General features: G+C 38.7%; 1 protein-coding gene and 1 pseudogene across 1 annotated transcript in view; one reads left to right on the top strand and one right to left on the bottom strand.

The window, feature by feature from the left end:
- FCHO2 (FCH and mu domain containing endocytic adaptor 2) overlaps positions 1 to 22,168 on the bottom strand; it is a 247,237-nt gene that overhangs the window by 92,901 nt on the left and 132,168 nt on the right. The window contains 4 exon segments of the mRNA XM_007943332.2: positions 1,801 to 1,825; positions 5,145 to 5,217; positions 11,046 to 11,090; positions 21,684 to 21,780. Of these exon segments, the coding sequence (XP_007941523.2) occupies positions 1,801 to 1,825; positions 5,145 to 5,217; positions 11,046 to 11,090; positions 21,684 to 21,780 (240 nt within the window).
- On the top strand, positions 16,861 to 17,471 carry LOC103199108 (annotated as a pseudogene).

Genomic DNA, 22,168 nt, shown 5'->3' with positions numbered 1-22,168 from the left:
AAGAGAGCCAAAATATGACCTTGATTATATCCTTCCTGAATTAGAGACCATCTAAAGAACAGATTTGATGCATTGAACATCAATGACCAAAAACCAGGAAAAATGTGGGATGACATCAAGAACATCATCCATGGAGAAAGCAAGAGCTCATTTTTAAAAAGACAGGAAAGGAAGAAAAGACCAACATGGATGTGACAAGAAACTCTGAAACTTGCCCTTGAATGGAGAGTAGTTAACCGGGATGGAAGAATCGACAGGATAAAAGAGCTGAACAAAAGACTGCAAAGAGCAGCTCGAGAAGACAAAGTCAGCTATTATACTGAAATGTGCAAAGACCTGGAGTTGGAAAACCAGAATGGAAGAACACACTTGACATTGCTCAAGCTGAAAGAACTGAGGAAAAATTTAAGCCTCGAATTGCAATACTGAAAGATTCTGTGGGTAATATGTTGAACGATGCAGGAAACATCCAAAGAAGATTGACAGAATACACAGAATCACTATACCAAAAAGAATTGGTAGATTATCACCCATTTCAGGAGGTGGCATATGGTCAAGAAACAATAGTACTGAAGGAAGACGTCGAAGCTGCACTAAAGGAACTGGTGAAAAACAAGGCTCCAGGAATTGATGGAATACCCATTGAGATGTTTCAACAAATGTATGCTGTGCTGGAGGAACTCATCAAATAAGTTTTTTAAATAATATGTTCAGAAATAAATTACATGGTAAGTACTTAAAGTAAATGTCAAACATAATTCATTAATTAGTAAACCAAAGGTATCAAAACAGGCAAGTGATAAGGTAAATATTATAACTCAAACACCCTGATTATTTTCATCCTAGAACTCATTAGACACATATTTATCTCACTAAACCTTTATTCACAAATCATAGTTTCCTTATTTTAAAGATGAACTATAAAATAAAACATATTAGTTATATTTTAGGTAAGTAACAAAAAATGTTTTATAAAATATCTTTAGTTCTTTATTTTCATACACTATTATGCTATAAAAGATCAAAATGTTTTTGAGCCAAAGGAAATAATGCCATTAAACAAGAACAATAAGCAAAGAAAAACAGGTATTTGATCTTCCTACACTTATCAACATGATCAGTGGCTAATGAAATGTTTGGCTAAAGCACTTGACTGCTAACCAGAAGGCTGGCGGTTCAAACCCACCAGCCACTCCTCGGAAGGAAGGTTGGGCAATCCTACTTCCATAGTGATACTGCCTCGGAAACCCAAGGAGGGGTCGCTATGAGTCAGGGCTGACTCCACGGCATGTAACAACAACAACACATTATTTACAACATTTGGTAAATTTACTCTCCCAATGAAACTAGAGGAACTCCATTTAATGTCTTCTTATAGTGTATGTAAGAAAACAGGTTTAAAGAAGAAACATAAACACACTTTTCACTTTTAAAGCAAAATAAACAGAAAGCACAGGAAATACCACAGTTGTTGCTATTGTTGTTTCTAAAATGACAATAAACAAAACTCAAATGCATAAAGAGATAAAGTAGGATTTTATTAGATCTAAGGCTATATTAGTAAAAACACCACATTTTAGAATACAGTATGCAGATTTGGTATCTGGCATCTTTCCCAAGAAAATGTAATTTAATATAGTGCCATTCCTATTTTAAAAGTAAAATATCTGCTTTTCGAAGGGAGTTAGAAAAACTTTCTATTCAATAGGAAAGCATCTGGCAAAGAAAGCCAAAAACACAACTGTCAAATAATCTCAACAGTAAATTTACAATAACATGATTATAGTTAGATCTACTTACAAGTGAATCTGCATCAGGACATTCCCTATTAAGAAAAACAAAATATTAGAAATATACAGCTATTAGAACAGTATGCTAACTACATTTAAACATACCTAGGCATAGTGGCTAAGGCACTTGACTGCTAACCAGAAGGCTGGCGGTTCAAACCCACCAGCCACTCCTCGGAAGGAAGGTTGGGCAATCCTACTTCCGTAGTGATACTGCCTCGGAAACCCAAGGAGGGGTCGCTATGAGTCAGGGCTGACTCGACGGCACATAACAACAACAACAACAGGCATTGAAACATAACTTTCTTATTAAACTCTACAAAAACATTTTGAGAAATCAAAATATGAAGATTAAAATTCACCAAATTATTTAAAAATTCTTAAATGGTTTCCTATTATAATTCATGACAAAATAAAACACAAATAGCTTACAAGTATTTTAAAATTGCTTTTTCATAAGCTTCATATCAAGAAAGTTTTCAGTCTAGGGAGGAAATGGGAAAGAGGAGTTATTGGCTTAACGGACACAGAGTTTCTGTTTGGGTTGATGATAAAGTTTTGTGAATACAGGAGTGATGGTAGGACAATTTTGTAAATGTTAATGACACTGAACTGTATACTTAAAATGGCAATTTTTTGTCATATGGTATGTATTTTGCCACAACAAACCAAAACAAACTCACTGCCATTGAGTCGATTCTGACTCATAGTGACCCTGTCAGGTTTCCAAGGCAGTAAATCTTTACAGAAGTAGATGGCCCAGTCTGCCTTCCACAGAGTGGCTGGTGAGTTTGAACTGCCAACCTTCTGGTTAGCAGTCAAATGTCTTAGGCATTATACCACCAGAGCTCCTTTTTGCCATTACAGATTTTTAAAAAGAAAGCAGCCTTTCCAGCCTACCCTCCTACTTTCACTAAGCCAGGTCAGGAGGTCAGCAGCAGAGCTGATACACATTGATTTCATGTTGAGATGATAATTTCTGCTGTCATTTGCCACCCTCAAGTTGGCCCCCAATTCATGGTGACCCCACGCATAACGAGAGTGGACTGTGATCAGTACGGTTCTTTTTTTGTAGTTGTAAAAATCATAGGGTTTCACTGGCTGATTTCCAGAAGTAGATTGTCAGATACAGTATTTTGTATATATTGGGTGAAGTAAAATATATTATTTAAGTTTAAGAAAAAAAAAAAGAGGGAGATATCAGGTTCCATCCCCTTAGGAAAGTACTTCCTTCTTAAAAGCTCAAGAAAAACATTTGTGGAAAAGATGTTCACTTTAGATATAAATCACTTTGCAGTTGATCGTAATTTGTTAACCAAATACCACCTAGGAGGAGGAAGAAACTGGAGAAACTCAGATGACAGAAATATATTAGACAGAAGGTGAAACTACTATTTGTCTACCAGTTTATCTTACTATGGTGGCTTGTCTATTGCTTTGACCCTGGTAGCTATGCTACCAATATTTCTATTATCAGCAGGGTCACTCCAGTCAAAGACAGACTAGGAAAAAAAGACCTGGTGATCTGAAAAATTAGCCAATGAAACCTTATGGATCACAACAGAATGTTGTCCAACATAGTGCTGGAAGATTAGGCCCCGGTGATGGAAAGGGTGGTTAAGTTAAGGTTATGTGTCAACTTGGCTGGGCCTGGTTTTGAGTGGCTAGGCAGCTGTTATTCCCCATGATGAGACTGGCAAGCAACACCATGGTGGAATCTGCCATGAGCAGCTGAGTAGCTGCTTTAGGGATGTGATCTGCCTCCAGTATATAAGGAGAAGCTTTGAGGAAGGTCGCCAGCTTTTGGCACACCTGAATCTTGCATATAGCCGAGTTGTTGTTCAGCAGCCTGCCATGTTGTCTGCCAATCTTGGGACTCTTAATGGACTTGAATCAGTGGCCTGTTGTATGGTTTGGAAATGTTGGGACTGTGCCTTTTTACTTGCCGACCTTGGGTTTGTCAGCCTCAGCAGCCAGTGGCTACCTGAGTAACGAGACACCTCCAGCTCCAGTAGACTGGGAGCAAGAGGCAGAGCTGAAGCCCAAGGTCGAGGGGCTTTCACCTGGTCCCTAGAGCGTGGCACTTTGAACTTGGACTTCTGGACTCCAAAACTGAGAAAATAAACTCTTATTTTTTAAAGCCAATCGATTTGTGGTATTTTGTTAGAGTAGCACAAAGTAACCAAAACAGAAGGTACTCAAAATACACAGTGGTCACAGCCATGGACTGAAGCATAGCACCAATCGTGAAGATAGTGCAGAACTGGGAAATGTTTCATTCTGTTGTACATAGGGTCACCACCAGCCAGAGCCAACACTAATAACAAGAAGCAAATACCCAAAACAAAACTTGGTCTCTTCAGTTGACAATATGAAGGCCCATTAAAATATTAAATGTCATGGGAGTTACACTAATAATGTTAGAGAATAGAGATTTTAAATTAATTTTTAGCCAATTTTACTGGCTTAAGATTTTTTATTAGTTTCTCTTCAGTCTAAATGAGTGATTATAGAAAGAAAGATTCCTTTAACTCTAGTACATCTCTGATTAATCATAGTGCAATGATTCTCAACCACAAGTGCACATTAGGAAGCACATGGGCTACTTAAAAAGAAAAATAAAACTATGCTGGGGGCTTACTAACAGAGAATCTGATTTAACTGTTCTGAGTTGGGGACTAAGCACAGGTATATTTAATTTCCCTTTATTTCAGTCTTAATATTTAGCCAACACTGAAAGCTCTCTTTAGTTAATACTAGTTCAACATCTTATGTGCTACTTATATATTTTTTGCATACTAATTTCTTATTTTTTAATAAAAGGTAAATCTGATTTAGAAATGGATCAAATATTCCATCTAAAAATGATGACCTAGTACAAACAGTAAAACACGTAGGGCTTTTTTTTCCCTCTCTAACATTTTCCATTTATGGAACACACATCACTGTGTGTCTGTCTATATGCACAGAGTTGTCTAGAAGAATTTTTACCAAACTGTAAGCCTTTGAATTTCTCTTAGCCATTAAGATTGTGAAATTTTTTAGTTTTTTCTGTACTTTTAATTTTTAAAAATATGCATGTATCATTTTATTAAAAAGGAAGTATTTACAATTTTTAAAAACCTTTCATCTACTATGATTAAACTTTTAGTAAGAAGAAAAGATAGTGTTTTGAACTAAAATCAGAGAAACTGAAAAATATGTTTATTTAGAAAGGCTTTTATTTTTTCACATCTTAGACACAGGAACTTTGAGTTATTTCCAAAAGAATTTTGCTTCCCAAATTCAAAATGACTGTTTATTCTTAATCATTTGGAACAATGAAAATGATTTCGACAATATTAATATACTTACACAGATTCTGCATCCTTTTCCTTTTTAATTATTCCTGGCAAAGCAAATGTCTTTCTTTTCCTTGGTTTTATACCTTTAAAAAAATGCATATTGTTATAAAAGCATATTCCTGATAAAAATATATTAAACTTAATGAACATATCTTGTATTTGACAGGTAATTTGTCCATAACCACCAAAGCTAAATATGGAAAAGGAAATAAAAGTATCAAACACTAAATCCCAATATATAAACCACAGTCACAGTCTAATGAATATACTTTTCCTATATATTTAAAAAAAAAAAAAAGAAAATGAAAAAAACAAACTCACTGCCATCAAGTTGATTCCGACTCATAGCGACCCCCTTCGGGTTTCCGAGGTAGTAAATCTTTACAGAAGTAGGTTGCCCAGTCTTCCTTCCACAGAGTGGCTGGTGTGTTTGAACCACCAACCTTCTGGATAGCAGTCAAATGCCTTAGGCACTATGCCACCAGAGCTCCTTTTTCCTATATAGTAGTCTATTACTCATCAAAAGGTTACAGAACATTCACTTGATCACTGAAATTCTCCTCCTAAATCTTCCCTAAGTCACCACAGGCAAAGCAAGCATATGCAAGTATCTTAAATCTTCAAAAAAAACATGTTTTCATTATATTAGATTTTTTTAATAAATGTAGGTCAAATGATATTCCCTGTCTAGAGTCACAATACATAGATGTATTGTTTTAAATAAAAAGATGACCAGGCAAATCCAATTAGCAGTATAACACGGAAAGCCTACAATATGGCATTCTTGTGTCTATATGTTATCTCATATATAAATAATATTATGAATGAGTCACCATAACTAAGGAGCAAGTATCATCTTTCTTTTTCCTAATATGGCAGTTCTTCCTTCTCTTACTGCATGACAAATTATCTTTTAAAGGTCACTCATGCTATTAATTGTTGATGGAAGTCAGCACTTAAAACTTACCTGCTTATACTTTTAATACTAGAGCAGTAAGAGACTTCAGGTTACACTTACACTAACCCCCTCATTTTACAGGTGAGGAAACTCAAGGTCTATTTTTTCCTTTGACTCACTATTACAGGTTCAATTATCAGCCAACGCACCTCAGGTGCATCCACCACCCACCCATCTGTCATTGGAGACTTGCATATTGTTATGATGCTAAACAGGTTTTAGCAGAGCTTTCAGATTAAAACTGACTAGGAAGAAAGACCTAGTGATCTACTTCCAAAAATAATGTACTTACCATCATGCAAAACTGTCGCCCTAGACCATACAAATATACAACATGTTACGATGTTTTTCAAATCAAACACATTTTTATTCTCAGAGAGTATTATTTATTATCCTCACCTTACAACAAAGAAAACTGAAGTATAGAAACTTAATTACTGCTCTCAAATAGCTAGTGACTACAAGAAGCCTAGGTCCCAGGGCTCCTGACTATTTCAATAATCAGCTTACACATGATAGCAAAATTCTTAAATGAGCCTTGAAAGAAAAACAGGAGACTGCTTCCAAATTATTTCTAGTAGCTTACAAAGTAAGATATATAAAACATGAACAAAAACAGCAGGCATTTTTTGGATGTCATACTATAAAAACTACCTACTTAAACAGAAGTCAGGCTGGTTGTGAACCCTTCCTCCAAATCATCACCCATTGTGAATTGTGGTAATATTAATATTAACAAGTAACATCATTAATTACTAAAATGTTGCTCAGTGTAGAATAAACATTATATATTAATATGTAGTGGTAAGTTTCACATGCATGATATTGCAAGGCATAGGAATGGCTGTCAATGGAGAAACAAATTTCACTATTTATTTGAAAATAATTATATATTATATTTGTTGTTGTTATGTGCCGTCGAGTCGGCCCCGACTCATAGCGACCCCTCCTTGGGTTTCCAAGGCAGTATCACTATGGAAGTAGGATTGCCCAACCTTCCTTCCGAGGAGTGGCTGGTGGGTTTGAACCGCCAGCCTTCTGGTGAGCAGTCAAGTGCTTTAGCCACTATGCTACCAGAGCTCCTATATTATATTTAGCATTTTAAAATATATATTCTAACACGCTAATATTCCTTTGGGCAACTCTATCATGTATATATTACACAAATACTAGGCTTTCAAATCACATTCATATTTTTATATTATTCCATTTGTTGTTGTTGTTGTTAGATGCTGTCGAGTTGTCTCCAACTCATGTACCCTATGTACAGCAGAACAAAACACTGCCCAGTCCTGTGCCAACCTCACAATCTCTACTATACACCCAAGCCCATCACTGCAGCCACTGTGTCAATCCATCTTGGTGGGGGCCTTCCCCTTTTTCGTTCACCCTCCACTTTACCAAGCATGACATCCTTCTCCAGAAAATGGTCCCTTCTGACAACATGACCAAAGTAGGTGAGATGAAGTCTGGCCATTCTTGCTTCCAAGGAGCATTCGGGCTGCACTTCCTCCAGGACAGATCCGTTAGTTCTTTTAGCAGTCCATGGTACTTTCGGCATTCTTCGCCAGCACCACAGCTCAAAAGCATCATGTCTTCTTCAGTCTTCCTTATTCTGTCCAGCTCTCACATGCATATGAGGTGACTGAAAATACCATAGCATGGATCAGGCACATCTTGGTCTTCAAGGAGACATCTTTGCCCTTCAGCACTTGAAAGAGGTCTTTTGCAACTGATTCGTCCGATGTAATATGTCTTTTGATATCTTGACTGCTGCTTCCATTGGCGTTGACTCTAAAACCAAGCAATATGAAGTCTTTGACAACTTCAATTTTTTCTCCATCTATCGTGATGCTGCTTATTGATCCAGTTTTGTTTTGTGTTTTTTTTTTTTGAGGATTTTTGTTTTCTTTATATTGAGGTGTAATCCATACTGACTGCAGTCTTCAATTTTCATAAGTGCTCCAAGTCATCCTCACTTTCAGCAAGCTAAGTTGTGTCATCTGCATATCTCAGATTGTTAATGAGCCTTCCCTCAATCCTGATGCCAGGTTCTCCTTCATATATTCCAGCTTCTCAGATTATCTGCTCACCATACAGATTGCTTTAAGTATGGTGAAAGGATACAACCCTGATGTACTCCCTTCCTGATTTTAAACCATGTAGTATCTCCTTGTTCTGTTTGAACAGCAGTCTTATGGTCTGTGTAGAGGTTCCTTATGAGTACAATTAAGTGTTCTGGAATTCCCATTCTTCTCTATGTTATCCACAATTTTTTGTGATTCACACAATCAAATGCCTTTGCAAAGTAAATAAAATATGAGTCAACATCTTTCTGGTATTCTTTGCTTTGAGCCAAAGTCCATTTGACATTAGCTATGATATCCCTCGTACCACATCCCCTTCTGAATCCAGCTTGCATTTCTGGAAGTTCTCTGTCTGTATACTGCTGCAACCATTTCTGAATTATCTTCAGTAAAATTTTACTTCCATGTGATATAAATGATATTGTTCAATAATGTCCACATTCTGTGGGATCACCTTTCTTTGGAATGGATACAAATATGGATCTCTTCCAGTCAGTTGGCCAGGTAGCTGTCTTCCAAATCTCTTGGCATAGATGAGTTACTGCTTCAAGTGCAGCACCCATTTGTTGAAACATCTCAATGGGTATTCCGTCAATTCCCAGAGCTTTGTTTCTCTCCAATTCCTTCAGTGTAGCTTTAACTTCTTCCTTCAATACCATTGATTCTTGATCATATGCCACCTCCTGAAATGGATGATCATCTACCAGTTCTTTTTAGTATAGTGACTCTGTGTATTCCATCCATCTTCTTTTGGTGTTTCCTACATCATTCAGTATTTTCCCATGGAATCTTTCAATTTGCAATTCGAGGCTTAAATTTTTTTCCTCAATTCTTTCAGCTTGAGAAATGCCAAGCATGTTCTTCCCTTCTGGTTTTCCAACTCCAGGTCTCTGCACATTTCACTATAATAATTGACTTTGTCTTCTCGAGCTGCTCTATGAAATCTTCCGTTCAGCTCTTTTATCCTGTCGATTCTTCCATCTGCTTTAGCTAATCTCCATTCAAGGGCAAGTTTCAGAGTCTCTTGTGACATCCATTTTGGTCTTTTCTTCTTTTCCTGTCTTTTTAATGAGTTCTTGCTTTCTCCATGGATGATGTTCTTGATGTCATCCCACAATTCCTCTGGTTTTCAGTCACTGGTGTTCAATGCATCAAATCTATTCTTTAGATAGTCTCTAAATTCAGGAGAAATATAATAATCAAGGTCACATTTTGGCTCTCATGGACTTCTTTTAACTCTCTTCAGCTTCAACTTGAACTTGCATAGAGCAGCTGATGGTCTGTTCCACAGTCAGCTCCTGGCCTTGTTTTGGCTGAAGATACTGAGCTTCTCCATTGCCTCTTTCCACAGATGTAGTCAATTTGATTTTATTCTGTTTGGCGAAGTCCATGTGTATAGCTTCCATTTGTGTTATTGAAAAAAAGTATTTGCAATGAATAAGTCGTTGGACTTGCAAAATTCTATCATGTGATCTCCAGCATTATTTCTATCACCATGTCATATTTTACAACTACCAGTGATTCTTCCTTGTTTCCAACTTTTGCATTCCATTCACCAGTGATAATTAACACATCTTGATTTTATGTTCGGTCAATTTCAGACCGCAGAAGTTGGTAAAAATCTTCAATTTCTTCATCTTTGGCAGTTGGTGTGTAAATTTGAATAGTAATAGTATTAACTGGTCTTCCTTGTAGGCATATGGATATTATCCTATCACTGACAGTGTTGTACTTCAGGGCAGATCTTGAAACAGTCTTTGTGACAATTAATACCATGCCATACCTCTTCAATTTGTCATTCCCGGCATAGTAGATCGTATGGTTGTCTGATTCAAAATGGCTGACACTGGTCTGTCTCACCTCACAATGCCTAGGGTATCGATCCTTATGTGTTCCATTTCATTTTTGACAACTTCCAATTTTCCGAAATTCATACTTCATACATTCCCCACGTTCCAATTATTAATGGATGGTTGCGTCTGTTTCTTCTGATCTTGAGTCATGCCACATCAGTAAATAGGGGTCCTGTAAGCTTTACTCTATTCACATAATTAAAGTCACCTCTACTGTGAGAAGGAAGCTCTTCTCCAGTCATATTTTGAGTGCCTTCCAGACCTGAGGGGCTCATCTTCCGGCACTACGTCGCACAATGTTTCACATCTATTTATAAGGTTTTCACTGGCCAATGCTTTGAGAAGTGGATGGCCTCTTCCTTCTTCCAAGTCTGTCTTAGTCTAGATGCTCCCCTGAAACCTGTCCACCATGAGAAACCCTGCTGGCATTTGAAACACCGGTGGCACAGCCTTCAGCCTCACAGAAACACTCAAGCTATCACAGTAGGACAAACTGACAGACAAGTTTGTCTCCCCTAGCTGTTCTACACTACTCTGCTCATTTCCTGATCACCCCTGCCCTGCTCATTTACCCAGCCTGCCTCAGGGGCAAACACCCATCTTCCACTGGTCCTGGGGCTGGCTTACTGCGGCCTGTGGCCCAGGGGCACACACAGGTTAAACACACGCTCTCCGCTGGTCCTGGGCTGGCTTACTGCTGCCTGAGACATCCATTATTCCATAGATCAGCTAATACCAACAGTCCCTCTTAGTGTTTTCAAGGAGTTCTGATGATGTAGTGGTTAAGGCATTTGGCTTCCAACCAATAGGTCAGTACTCTGAACCCATTAGCTACTCCATGGAAGAAAGATGGGGCAGTCTGCTTCTGTACAGATTTATAGCCTTGGAAATCCAATAGGGGTCACTGTCAATCAAAATCAACTGGATAGCAGTGAGTGAGTTTATGTGTTCAATAAACAAAAGACATTAGCTGGTTACCATGTGCATTAAGACATTACAACTAGTCAACTCACCTTCAACTGCACTAGCAGGATCACATTCTTCAAATTCAATAAGGCCTGGAGAAAATAATTAACAACTTCTAGTAAAAAACAAATAGTTGGTAGAAAACAAATATCAAATCAGATCCCATTACAATACATTTTAAAGATTTTTCTGAAATATTTTCCAGTGTTACCTGATAGTGTTAAATGAAAATATCAGTATTTAAAGTATATTTTCACCAAAAAATACAATAAATAATTTTTAGTATCAGCAATAATTAAGAAATTATTATTTCTTATGGTCAAAATTTACCCAAAATCCCTTTATATGTGAAAACTATAGAACTAGAGAGACAGAAATCTAACATAATAGTTCTGCTTTCAAGAAGCTTACAGTAGACTTGAAAGAAAACAAGCATAAGAGCTAATTGCTAAGATCCCTGATTGTGCCCACGGGAAGGGAAGGGGACCAAGTACTATATACTATACTTGAATGTAAGCTTGGGTCTTTGTGTTGTTAACTGTTGTATCCCCAATACCTAGAATAATGCCTGGTAAATAGAAAGCCTTCTTATTTGCATTTGGGAGCTCTGGTGGCATAGTGCCTAAGGCATTTGACTGCTAACCAGAAGGTTGGAGGTTCAAAGCCACCAGGCACTCCTCGGAAGGAAGGTTGGGCAATCTACTTCGGTAGTGATACTGCCTTGGAAACCCAAGGAGGAGTCACTGTATGCTCAGATTTTTGTTTATGTTGTTAACCACTGTATCCCCAATACCTAGAATGTTGTTATTGTTGTTATGTACCGTCAAGTCGGACCCGACTCATAGCGACCCTTCCTTGGGTTTGTATTGCTAAAACTCACTTTGATATTAAGAAAAACTAACTCTTGTACAGTTCAAATAAAATTCTTAAATATGATGCTTTCATCATCAGGTAGGAATAAATTATGGCTACCAAACAAGCTAACTATAGATTTATCCAAACCTAATTTGTATCAAATTTTTTAAGAAATGTTACAGGACCCCCATGGCTCAACTATCAGCCAAACAATAGACAAGGCCTATAAAGTGAACAATTACAGAGAGAAGTATGCACTCATTAGAGCAATCAACCACATGAGATCAAAAGGATACCATCTGCCCGGGGATAAAGCTCAGAAGGCAGGAAGGGATAGGAGAAAAGATGAAGGGAAAAGCTAAACATGGGGAGGAAGTGGGAAGAGTGCTGTCATACTGTGGGGATTGCAATCAATGTCATGAAACAAATGTGTATGAATTTATTTAATGGAAAACCAGTATGCTCTGTAAACTTTCACCCAAATCACAATTGAAAAACAAAACTGTTACAGAAAGGGAAAAAATATACAATAATAGTATAAGTTTCAGTATAAAAAATATATAAAATGTTTAATTAAGAGTTCAAATTGCTTTGAAGTAAATTCTAACTCTCAGGCCACCTACAGGGCAAGTATACAACTATGTCTAATTAAAAACTGGCCTCAAAACTGAAATCAAACATATTTCTGCATATTCTCAACTAAAATCAAAGGGCACTTGATTTCTAATTAAAGCCAAGATTAAACAAACAAAGACACACCCAAAATCTAATAATAAAAACTATGATAATAATGTCAAGTGGGTATGTGTGGAAAAGGATGATGACAACAGGAGTCAGGGACAGTATTTGTAAGCTTGCTAGTGGACCCATGGAATGCAATACAGCCACATTCCTAAGTGCCCAGGATAATGACCCAGTCAAACATGAAAAAGATCATCAGCTTCAGCTTGTGGCGATATGCAAAAGACGATATGCAAAAGACGCTCAAATTCTAGTTCTACCACTTGCTTGATGACTGTTATTAAGCACTCTGGACTAATTACTTACTCTTTTTAAATCTTGGTTGTATTATTTATAAAAGGGGGATAATAACAGTCATACCTGAAAGGATTATTGTAAAGATTAAATGAGGTAAGTAAATATTTATTTAGTACTGTACAACCCATTCTCCCCCAAAAACTCCAAACTTCTCCCCCCTAAAGCTCACAATACATTCCAATATACTAATAATTTATTTATGTATTATCTGTTTCTCCTTTCCTACACCCCTAGAATATAAGCTTCAAGAGGGCAGGGATCAAGGTCTGTTCTACTCAGTGATGTGTCCCTATGGTATCACAGTGTTTGGCACATGGCAAGCTCGGTAAATTTTGTTAAATGATTAAACAATAAAGGGTTTATAGCCTGTAAGAAACTATGCAAATTTAGACTGCAATTATTCCTGCTAATTATTTAATTAACTGATGTTGCTAACTAAAAACCTAGAATGGACTAATGAATGAAATTATTTAAAAACCCCAAACTTGTAGCCAAGAGGCTACATAGAAGTAAATTTGCTACGTAAAATATCTATGTCAAAAATTTCAAACATTGATTATAATGGTGACATGATAACAATGATGACTTATTAAAAAGAATCTTTTAACTCCTGAAAGTATTTCAGAAGAGTATAATCACACATAAAAGGAGCTCTGGTGGCATAGTGGGTATATGGCTGCTAACCAAGATGTTGGCAGTTCAAACCTACCAGCTGCTCCTCAGGAGAAAGATGAGGCAATCTACTTCCGTAAAGATTTACAGTCTGGGAAACCCAATGGGGATTGCTATAAGTCAGAATCGACGCGAGAGCAGTGGGCTTGAGTTTGGGTTTGGATGATCATATATTACACACACATCTCATTATATTGCTTTGTGCACAGTGACAGATAAAACATTTGTTTCAGTGTTTCTACTACGAAAGCAGAAATGACTTTAGGTTTGGCCAACCATAAATTAGATAAAATTTATCTGTAATAATCTCCACATTACACCCTTTTTTTCTATGTCATTCTTACTTAGTATGGCATTCTTCTCTTAATAGCACCCTCACTTCCCTAAGACTAGCATCTTATTGGACTTGAGCTTCCTCCAGCAAACTAAACCTGAGTCACAGTCTTATGTTTTCTTCCCAACCCATTATCACAGCTTGCCCTATGTCCCTGCTTAGGAAAACTATGCTAATTCATACCATATTAGTATTAAAAAGCTGATAGACTTTATTATCATCCTCCTCAGGGATATTTTTTTCCCCAAATTTTTATTTTTAATTATTTTATTCTTACAGAGAAATTAGAAAAATAATACAATGAAAATCCTTACATCCTTCACCCAGATATACCAAATACTGGTATTTCGACACATTTGCTTCATCTCCCTCTCTCACCATATATACACACATAAACGTAACTTTTTTCATTTTTCTCTTGCTAAGTATCATGTGAAATTAAATTGTAGAAATTAATGGCACTTCACTGCACAAATGCGTATTTTAATAAAGAATCTGTAGAAATACTGTCCTCAATTCAGTGGTTCTAAACCCCAAATGATCATCAGAATATCATAACACACAAAAAAAACAAAATTCATTGATTTCAAGTTCATTCCAACTCATAATGACCCCATATGACAAAGTAAAATAGTCTCAATGAGTAAGAGAAGAAAAATTTTATTGCTCTCCAATTGTCCGACTTCTACAGGAGAACTGGAAACATTAATTTTTAAAGTGAGTTGTGTAATATTAAAATTTGTATCTTTCAACAGATAAGTGACTAAAAACAGACAAAATGTTATTTTTTCTGCACAAGAGAAATAGGTAAACAGTTAGGTATACAAATTTTAAAAATAACCCAGACTCTTGTTCTTTCTTTTTTAAATGTGTCATGTTGTTGTTGTTGTTGTTATGTGCCATCGAGTCAGACCCGACTCATAGCGACCCCTCCTTGGGTTTCCGAGGCAGTATCACTACAGAAGTAGATTGCCCCATTTTCCTTCCGAGGAGTGGCTGGTGGGTTTGAACCGCCAGCCTTCTGGTTAGCAGTCAAGTACCTTAGGCACTATGCTACCAGAGCTCATAGAACTTTCCTATTTTAGGAAGAAAATAATCCACCAGAGGGGGCTCTTATGAAACAGGAGAAATAAAATGTTAAGCGCAATCAATACTGTATCTATACAATTGAAGGTGAGAATACATCTTATAAAACAAAATCCTTCGAGGCTATGAACTGTATACAATCACACATAAAATTATATGAATCTCATTTTTCTGAAACACAAAATTTTCATCATTTGCAAAAAAGCCAATACACGCTCTTTTTCGCTTAAGTAAAACTTGCTTTCTGATCCTTACAAACAAAGTTTCCACCAAATTAAGCCAGGGATCACAGGTTTCAACTTGAATACCAATCCTTAATATTGTCAGTGACTGCCTGCAGCACTGTGATGAGTGGGATTCTGAGGTCTCTGGCTCTTTAAGAGTTCATTCATTAGACAAATGGGGGAGATGTGGTGCAGGAAAGAAAACAGCATCTTCTAGAGTAAGGACATTAAGGTAACAAAGGTACTAAGGGAAAAAAACAGAGGGCATGGACAGGAAACATCAAGTAGTTCAGGTTGGCTGCATTGAAGGATACCAGAAAAGGAATAATGGAAAGTAAAACTAAAGACTGATCAGAGCCAGAATGCAAGGTGAAAGGCTTTGAAGCCAAGTTCAGAGTCAAAATTTCATTCTGTCTCCAATGAAAAGCCAAGATTTAAGAGCAGTGACACTACATGTTCTTAACTGTACAGTCTAAAGATGAATGTTCTATAAACATAAAATGAAGAAAAAATTTCTACTATGCCAGTATGAGAAACCGGCTAAAAGGCTGCTACAATTAATGAGGCATGCACTTAAGAAAAGCATGGGTCCTCCTCCAGAGCAAAGAAGAATGAAGAAAACCAAAGACAAACGGAAATAATTAGTCCAAGGGTCTAGTGGACCATGTGAACCTCAGCCTACGTGACCCTAAAACAAAAGAACTAGCTGGTGCCCAGCTACCACTGTCAACCACTCAGAAAGGGATCAAAATAGAAGATCCTGGATAGAGTGGGAGAAAAATGTGGAACAAAACTGAAAATACAAAAAAAGACCAGGCTTACTGGTCTGACAGAGACTGGTGAAACCCCCGAGATTATGGTCCCTAGTCACCCTCCAGGCCTAGACCTGAACTCACTCCTGTGGCTTCCAGCCAAACAGTAAAAAGGTATATAAAGTGAACATTTACACCAGGTAGGTAAAATCCTTAAAACAATCAACCATGGGATATCAGAAGGGCAGTATTTGCACAGGGAGATAGGTCAGAGGGCAGGAATGCATAGGAAAGGACACAGGGAAAAGGTAACCAGAGGGAGAAAGTGGGAAGACAGCTGCTACACTATGGGGATTGCACTCAATGTCATGGAACAAAATGTGTACAAACTGTTGTACAGAAAATTTGTTCTGTAAACCTTCATTCAAATCACAATTTAAAAAAACAGACAGAGAAAGGGACAAGTACTAGCATAACTGAATCAGTAACATTTGAAAATTAATGAAATGTAGGGAAGACAGGAGACCAGGAAGAAAGCCGATGGCAGTTTGGAACAGCTAAGGGAGACAAACTTGTCTGTCGGTTTGTCATCCTGTGGTGGCTGGCAAGTTGCTGTGAGGCTGGAGGCTATGCCACCACTGTTTCAAATCCCAGCAGGAGAGCGGCTCCAGTTCCCAGCGCCTCCTCCACCACACCCCCTCCCTGCCTCCTGTACTCATCAAACTTGATGTGACCCCAGCGCAACGCAGCTGCCGCCCCTCTCACCTCCCACCACCACCACTCTGACTGCCCCACACTCCCTGAGCACACCACCCACCATGCCCCTTCCCACCTCCCCACCAGGGCTGCTGCTCTTGCCATATTTGCGTTTCCATCCCCCCCGACCCATCCTCCATGCACCATGAGCAACCTGAAGCTGGACAGCACGCACAGCACCAGCTCAGGCACAGGCTCTGACAGCACAAGGCACCCTAGAGAAGGAGGTCTGGACATTGTTTGTCAGTGGCCTTCCTGTGGACATTAAACCCAGACAGCTTTACCTGCTCTTCCAGCCATTCAAGGGGTATGAAGAATCCCTGATCAAGCTCACATAAAGAAAGCCTGTTGGTTTTGTTATCTTTAACACCCGGGCAGGAGCAGAAGCAGCCAAGAATGCACTGAATGGTATTCGTTTTGATCCCGAGAACCCACAGACCCTGAGGCTAGAGTTTGCCACACCAAGACAGCCAAGAACAAGCTAATGGCAACACCAAATCCCACCAATGCTCACCCTGCCCTTGAAGCACACTTCATTGCACAGGACCCCTATCACCTTATGGGGGCTGCTCTGATCCCTGCATCCCCAAAGGCCTGGGTGCCCTACCCTCTCTATACCACAGAGCTGACCCCAGCCATCTCCCATGCTGTGATCACCTAGCTGCCATTACTGCTGCTGGCTTACATGCTCAGGTGCGCTGGTACCCTTCTTCTGACACCACCCAGCAAGGATGGAAGTATCGTCAGTTCTGTTAGTTCTTCTGTCTTGTCAATGTGGCTTGCAGCCCCTGCCCACTGAGGGGGATCCCCTAGGAGTCAGTTCTGGGGATCTGTACAGTGACACCCGGAGCTTCCATTACCCCAGGCAGCCTGTGGAGAGCTGCTGCTTCCTCCAAAGAGTATGAATTTTAAGCCTGACTCAGTGGACTGTTTCCTGTTTCTTCTCTTCCTCAGTCCTGCCCTTACCCCAAGTCTTTCTCCAAGGCCTCATGTACGGATCCAGGGACCGCCTTGCTGGAATACGCAGACTCCCTTCGCTGGCCTCACTAGGACTAAGCAAGTCTCAACCTTCTGTCCAAACTTACTCTGGTAGTTTCACTTTAAGAAAATGAGGCATTTAATTTTGCATGTTTTCTGGCATGAATTAAGACACTTAAACTTGTGTATGTGTAAATATACAGTTTGTTCTCACATTGGTATCACCATAGCAACAGGTCCTAGCCACTAATGGCTCACCATTCCTGGTCTGCTCCCCACACCCCTTACCCCTATGTCTGTCTGCTCCAGCGAGGACCCAGCTGTGCAGCCGGTTCTGCCCTGCTGGCCCCACCCACACACACTTGCATGCTTAACAGCTACAACAGAAACCCAACAGACAGTGTTTTCTTTTTCAAGTCAGGGTCCTCTGCTTCTTTCTCCTCACATGGGCCAACAACTGTCAGAAAGTCCTCTGCCTGTGTTCTTTACCTCACCACAGCACACTTCTCCCCATCACTGGTCCTTATTCTTTCCAAGATTACAATCCAACCAAAAAGTGAAAGTATTTTTGTACCCTGTGTAACAAAATATTTATGTACCATACAGGGAAAAAAAAATCCCAGCAGGGTTACCTGTGGTGGGCAGGTTTCAGTGGAGCTTCCAGAATAAAAGAGAATAACACTGGAAGAAGGAACCCCATGAGAGCCAAAATATGACCTTGATTATATCCTTCCTGAATTTAGAGACCAACCTAAAGAACAGATTTGATGCATTGAACACTGATGACCAAAAATCACAGGACCTGTGGGATGACATCAAGAATATCATCCATGAAGAAAGCAAAGGGTCATTGAAAAGACAGGAAAGGAAGAAAAGACCAAAATAGATGTCTCAAGAGACTCTGAAACTTGCCCTTGAATGGAGAGTAGTTAAAGCAAATGGAAGAAATGACAAGATAAAAGAGCTGAACAGAAGATTTCAAAGGGCAGCTCAAGAAGAAAAAGTCAATTATTATACTGAAATGGGCAAAAACCTGGAGTTAGACATCCAAAAGGGAAGAACACACTCAGCATTTCTCAAGCTAAAAGAACTGAAGAAAAACTTTAAGCCTCGAGGTGCAATATTGAAAGGTTCTATAGGCCCTACATTGAATGATGCAGGAAACATCAAAAGAAGATGAAAAGACTACACAGAGTCACTGTACCAAAAAAGAACTGATCGATGTTCATTGATTTCAGAAGGTGGTATGTGATCAAGAACCATTGGTACTGAAGGAAGAAGTCAAAGCTACACTGAAGGAACTGGCAAAGAACAAGGCTCCAGGAATTGACAGAATACCCACTGAAATGTTGAGACAAATGGATGCCCCAGTGCAGGCAGTCACTCAGCTATGCCAAGAAATTTGGAAGACAGCTACCTGGCCAACTGACTGGAAGAGATCCATATTTGTACCCATTCCAAAGAAAGGTGATCCCACAGAATGTCAAAATTACCAAACAATATCATTAATATCACACACAAGTAAAATCTTACTGAAGGTAATTCAAAAAGAGTTGCAGCAGTTTACTGACAGAGAAGTTCCAGAAATGCAAGCTAGATTCAGAAGAGGACGTGAAACAAGGGTTATCACTGCTGATGTCTGATGGATCTTGGCTCAAAGCAAAGAATACCAAAATGATGTTTACTTGTGTTTTATTGACTATGCAAAAGCATTCAATTGTGTGGATCATGACAAATTGTGGATAACATAGAGAAGAATGGGAATTCCAAAACATTTCATTATACTCATGAAGAACCTGTACATAGACCAGGAGGCTGTTGTTTGAACAGAACAAGGGGATACTGCATGGCTTAAAATCAGGAAGGGAGTGCATCCGGGTTGAATCCTTTCACCATACTTATTCAATCTGTATACTGAGCAAATAATCCAAGAAGCTAGACTACATGAAGAAGAATGTGGCATGTGGATTAGAGGAAGGCTCATTAACAACCTGCGATACATAGATAACATAACCTTGCTTGCTGAAAGTGAGGATGACTTGAAGCACTGACTGATAAAGACTGAAGACTACAGTCTGCAGTATGGATTATATCTCAGTATAAAGAAAATAAAAATCCTCACAACTGGACCTATAGGCAGCATCACGATAAATGGAGAAAAGATTGAATTTGTCAAAGACATCACATTATTTGGTTCTACAATCAACACCAATGGAAGCAGCAGTCAAGACATTGAAAGATGAATTGTACTAGCAGATCTGTTGCCAAAGACCTCTTTCAAGTGCTGAAGAGCAAAGATGTCTCCTTGAAGACTAAGATGTGTCTAACCCAACCCATGGTATTTTCAATCACCTCTTATGCACGTGAGAGCTGGACAGTGAATAAAGGAAGACTGAAGAAGTGTTGATGCTTTCAAGTTGTGCCATTGGCAAAGAATACTGAAAGTACCATGGACTGCTAAAAGAACTAACAAATCTGTCCCAGAAGAAGTGCAGCCAGAATGCTCCTTGGAAAGAATAGCCAGACTTCATCTCACCTACTTTGGTCATGTTGTCAGAAGGAACCATTTCCTGGAGAAGGTTATCATGCTTGGAAAAGTGGAGGGTCAATGAAAAAGGAGAAGTCTCTCAAAAGATGGATTAACACAGTGGCTGCAATGATGGGCTCAAGTATAGCAAGGATCCTGAGGCTGGCACAGGGAGGGGCAGTGTTTCGTTCTGTTATACTTAGAGTTGCCATGAGTCAGAGACGACTTGTCGGCACCTTACAACAATAGGGAAGAAGGAATTAAAGACGATTTTGGCTTCAAGCCTCAGTCTGAATGGCAATAAAGAAAAATGCCTCCAAATGTCACACATTACCTATCATTTTCCTGAATTTTACACCATATTTTACTCTCTTTACTGGGCTGAATATATTTTTTACCTGTAGAGTGAGATAATTATCTTACAAGTACATGATATAGTAGTAACTAATGAATCCCACCAGCCACTCCTCGGAAGAAAGGTTGGGCAATCCTACTTCCGTAGTGATACTGCCTCGGAAACCCAAGGAGGGGTCGCTATGAGTCGGGGCCGACTCGATGGCATATAACAACAACAACAACAACAATGAATAGATTCAAGAAATGTGGACAACTATAAGTATGCTGAGCAGGGGAGGGAAATCACTACATTTGATGTATCTTAACATGCTACTAAAAGTAGGATTCAGCATTCCTGTCATCATTTGTTCATAAAATAGGAAGTAGGATTCCTATATTCATTGGTTCACTGGTATATCCCCACCGTCTCTAACAGTGTCTGGTATATTGTTAGCTCTCGATAAATCCACGTGTTGAATACAAATGTAAATTAGACAAGAAATAAGTTATTAAATTCTAAGAAAGGTTCTATGTTGACCTCAATGCTCTTAGGGTTCTGGTAGCACAGTGCCTAAGGCACCTGACTGCTAACCAGAAGGCTGGCGGTTCAAACCCACCAGCCACTCCTCAGAAGGAAAGTTGGGCAATCTCCTTCCGTAGTGATACTGCTTCAGAAACCCAAGGAGGGGTCACTATGAGTCAGGGCCAACTCGAGGGCAAATAACAGCAACAACAACAACAATCTTTCTTATTAAAATGGGCTTCTGTTGGTAATTCTACTTCCAAAAATCTAATTAAACCATAACAGAATAATTTAATAAAAGGTTATAATAAACGTTTTAAGTAACATTAAATTATGAACTACTGAAGGTAAAATCGTAATTTAATGTAACATTAGAGAAGAAAATGCTATCTGAAAATTTACAGAGATGTTTAGGGATGACAAGGCTCATGTTACAGTTTTGGAAATATTACTCAGCTGAGACCTGTGATACTAAAAATTACCTACTAAACATGAGAACTTGTGTGTCCAGTAACACAATTGTTACTGGTAATGTAACAATTGTTACATAATTATTACTGGACAGGAAATTTAAAATTTTTTCTTGCAGAGTTTATCATCTTACCAGGTCTTTCCTTCCCAGTTCCTTTTGACTCAACAAATTTTTGTATCAAACTTTCAACTGTGGTGTTAGCCATGTTATTTATAAATTCTTCATGGACCTATTAAAACAGAATAAAGATAACTTTTTCATTTTCCACAAATATAAACAATTAAAATTCATTAAATCAAAATATGTTGTTTTCTTGACCGACATTTCTTTCAGAAATTTCATTTACCTAACATGCTCTGTTACTTCATTTACAGTGTTAATAGATCTGTAGGGACCAACCATTGCTTATATTACATAACTCCTCCTTTATGATATGGCCACGCAGACTTAGATGTCAAGCAGTTTCCCTTTCCCATACCTAAGTGGTTCAGAGACATGTTGTTGTTGTTGTTAAGTGACGTCGAGTCGTTTCCGACTCATAGCGACCCCATGCACAGCAGAACGAAACACTGCCCGATCCCGCGCCAGCCCCACAATCCCTGCTATACTAGAGCCCA

Source organism: Orycteropus afer, unplaced genomic scaffold (assembly GCF_000298275.1).
Source record: "Orycteropus afer afer isolate SDZICR_OR568_19922 unplaced genomic scaffold, OryAfe1.0 scaffold00104, whole genome shotgun sequence".
Lineage (NCBI taxonomy): Eukaryota > Metazoa > Chordata > Mammalia > Tubulidentata > Orycteropodidae > Orycteropus > Orycteropus afer.
The sequence above is the reverse complement of the archived record's forward strand: the minus strand, read 5'-3'. Positions and strand labels throughout refer to the sequence as shown.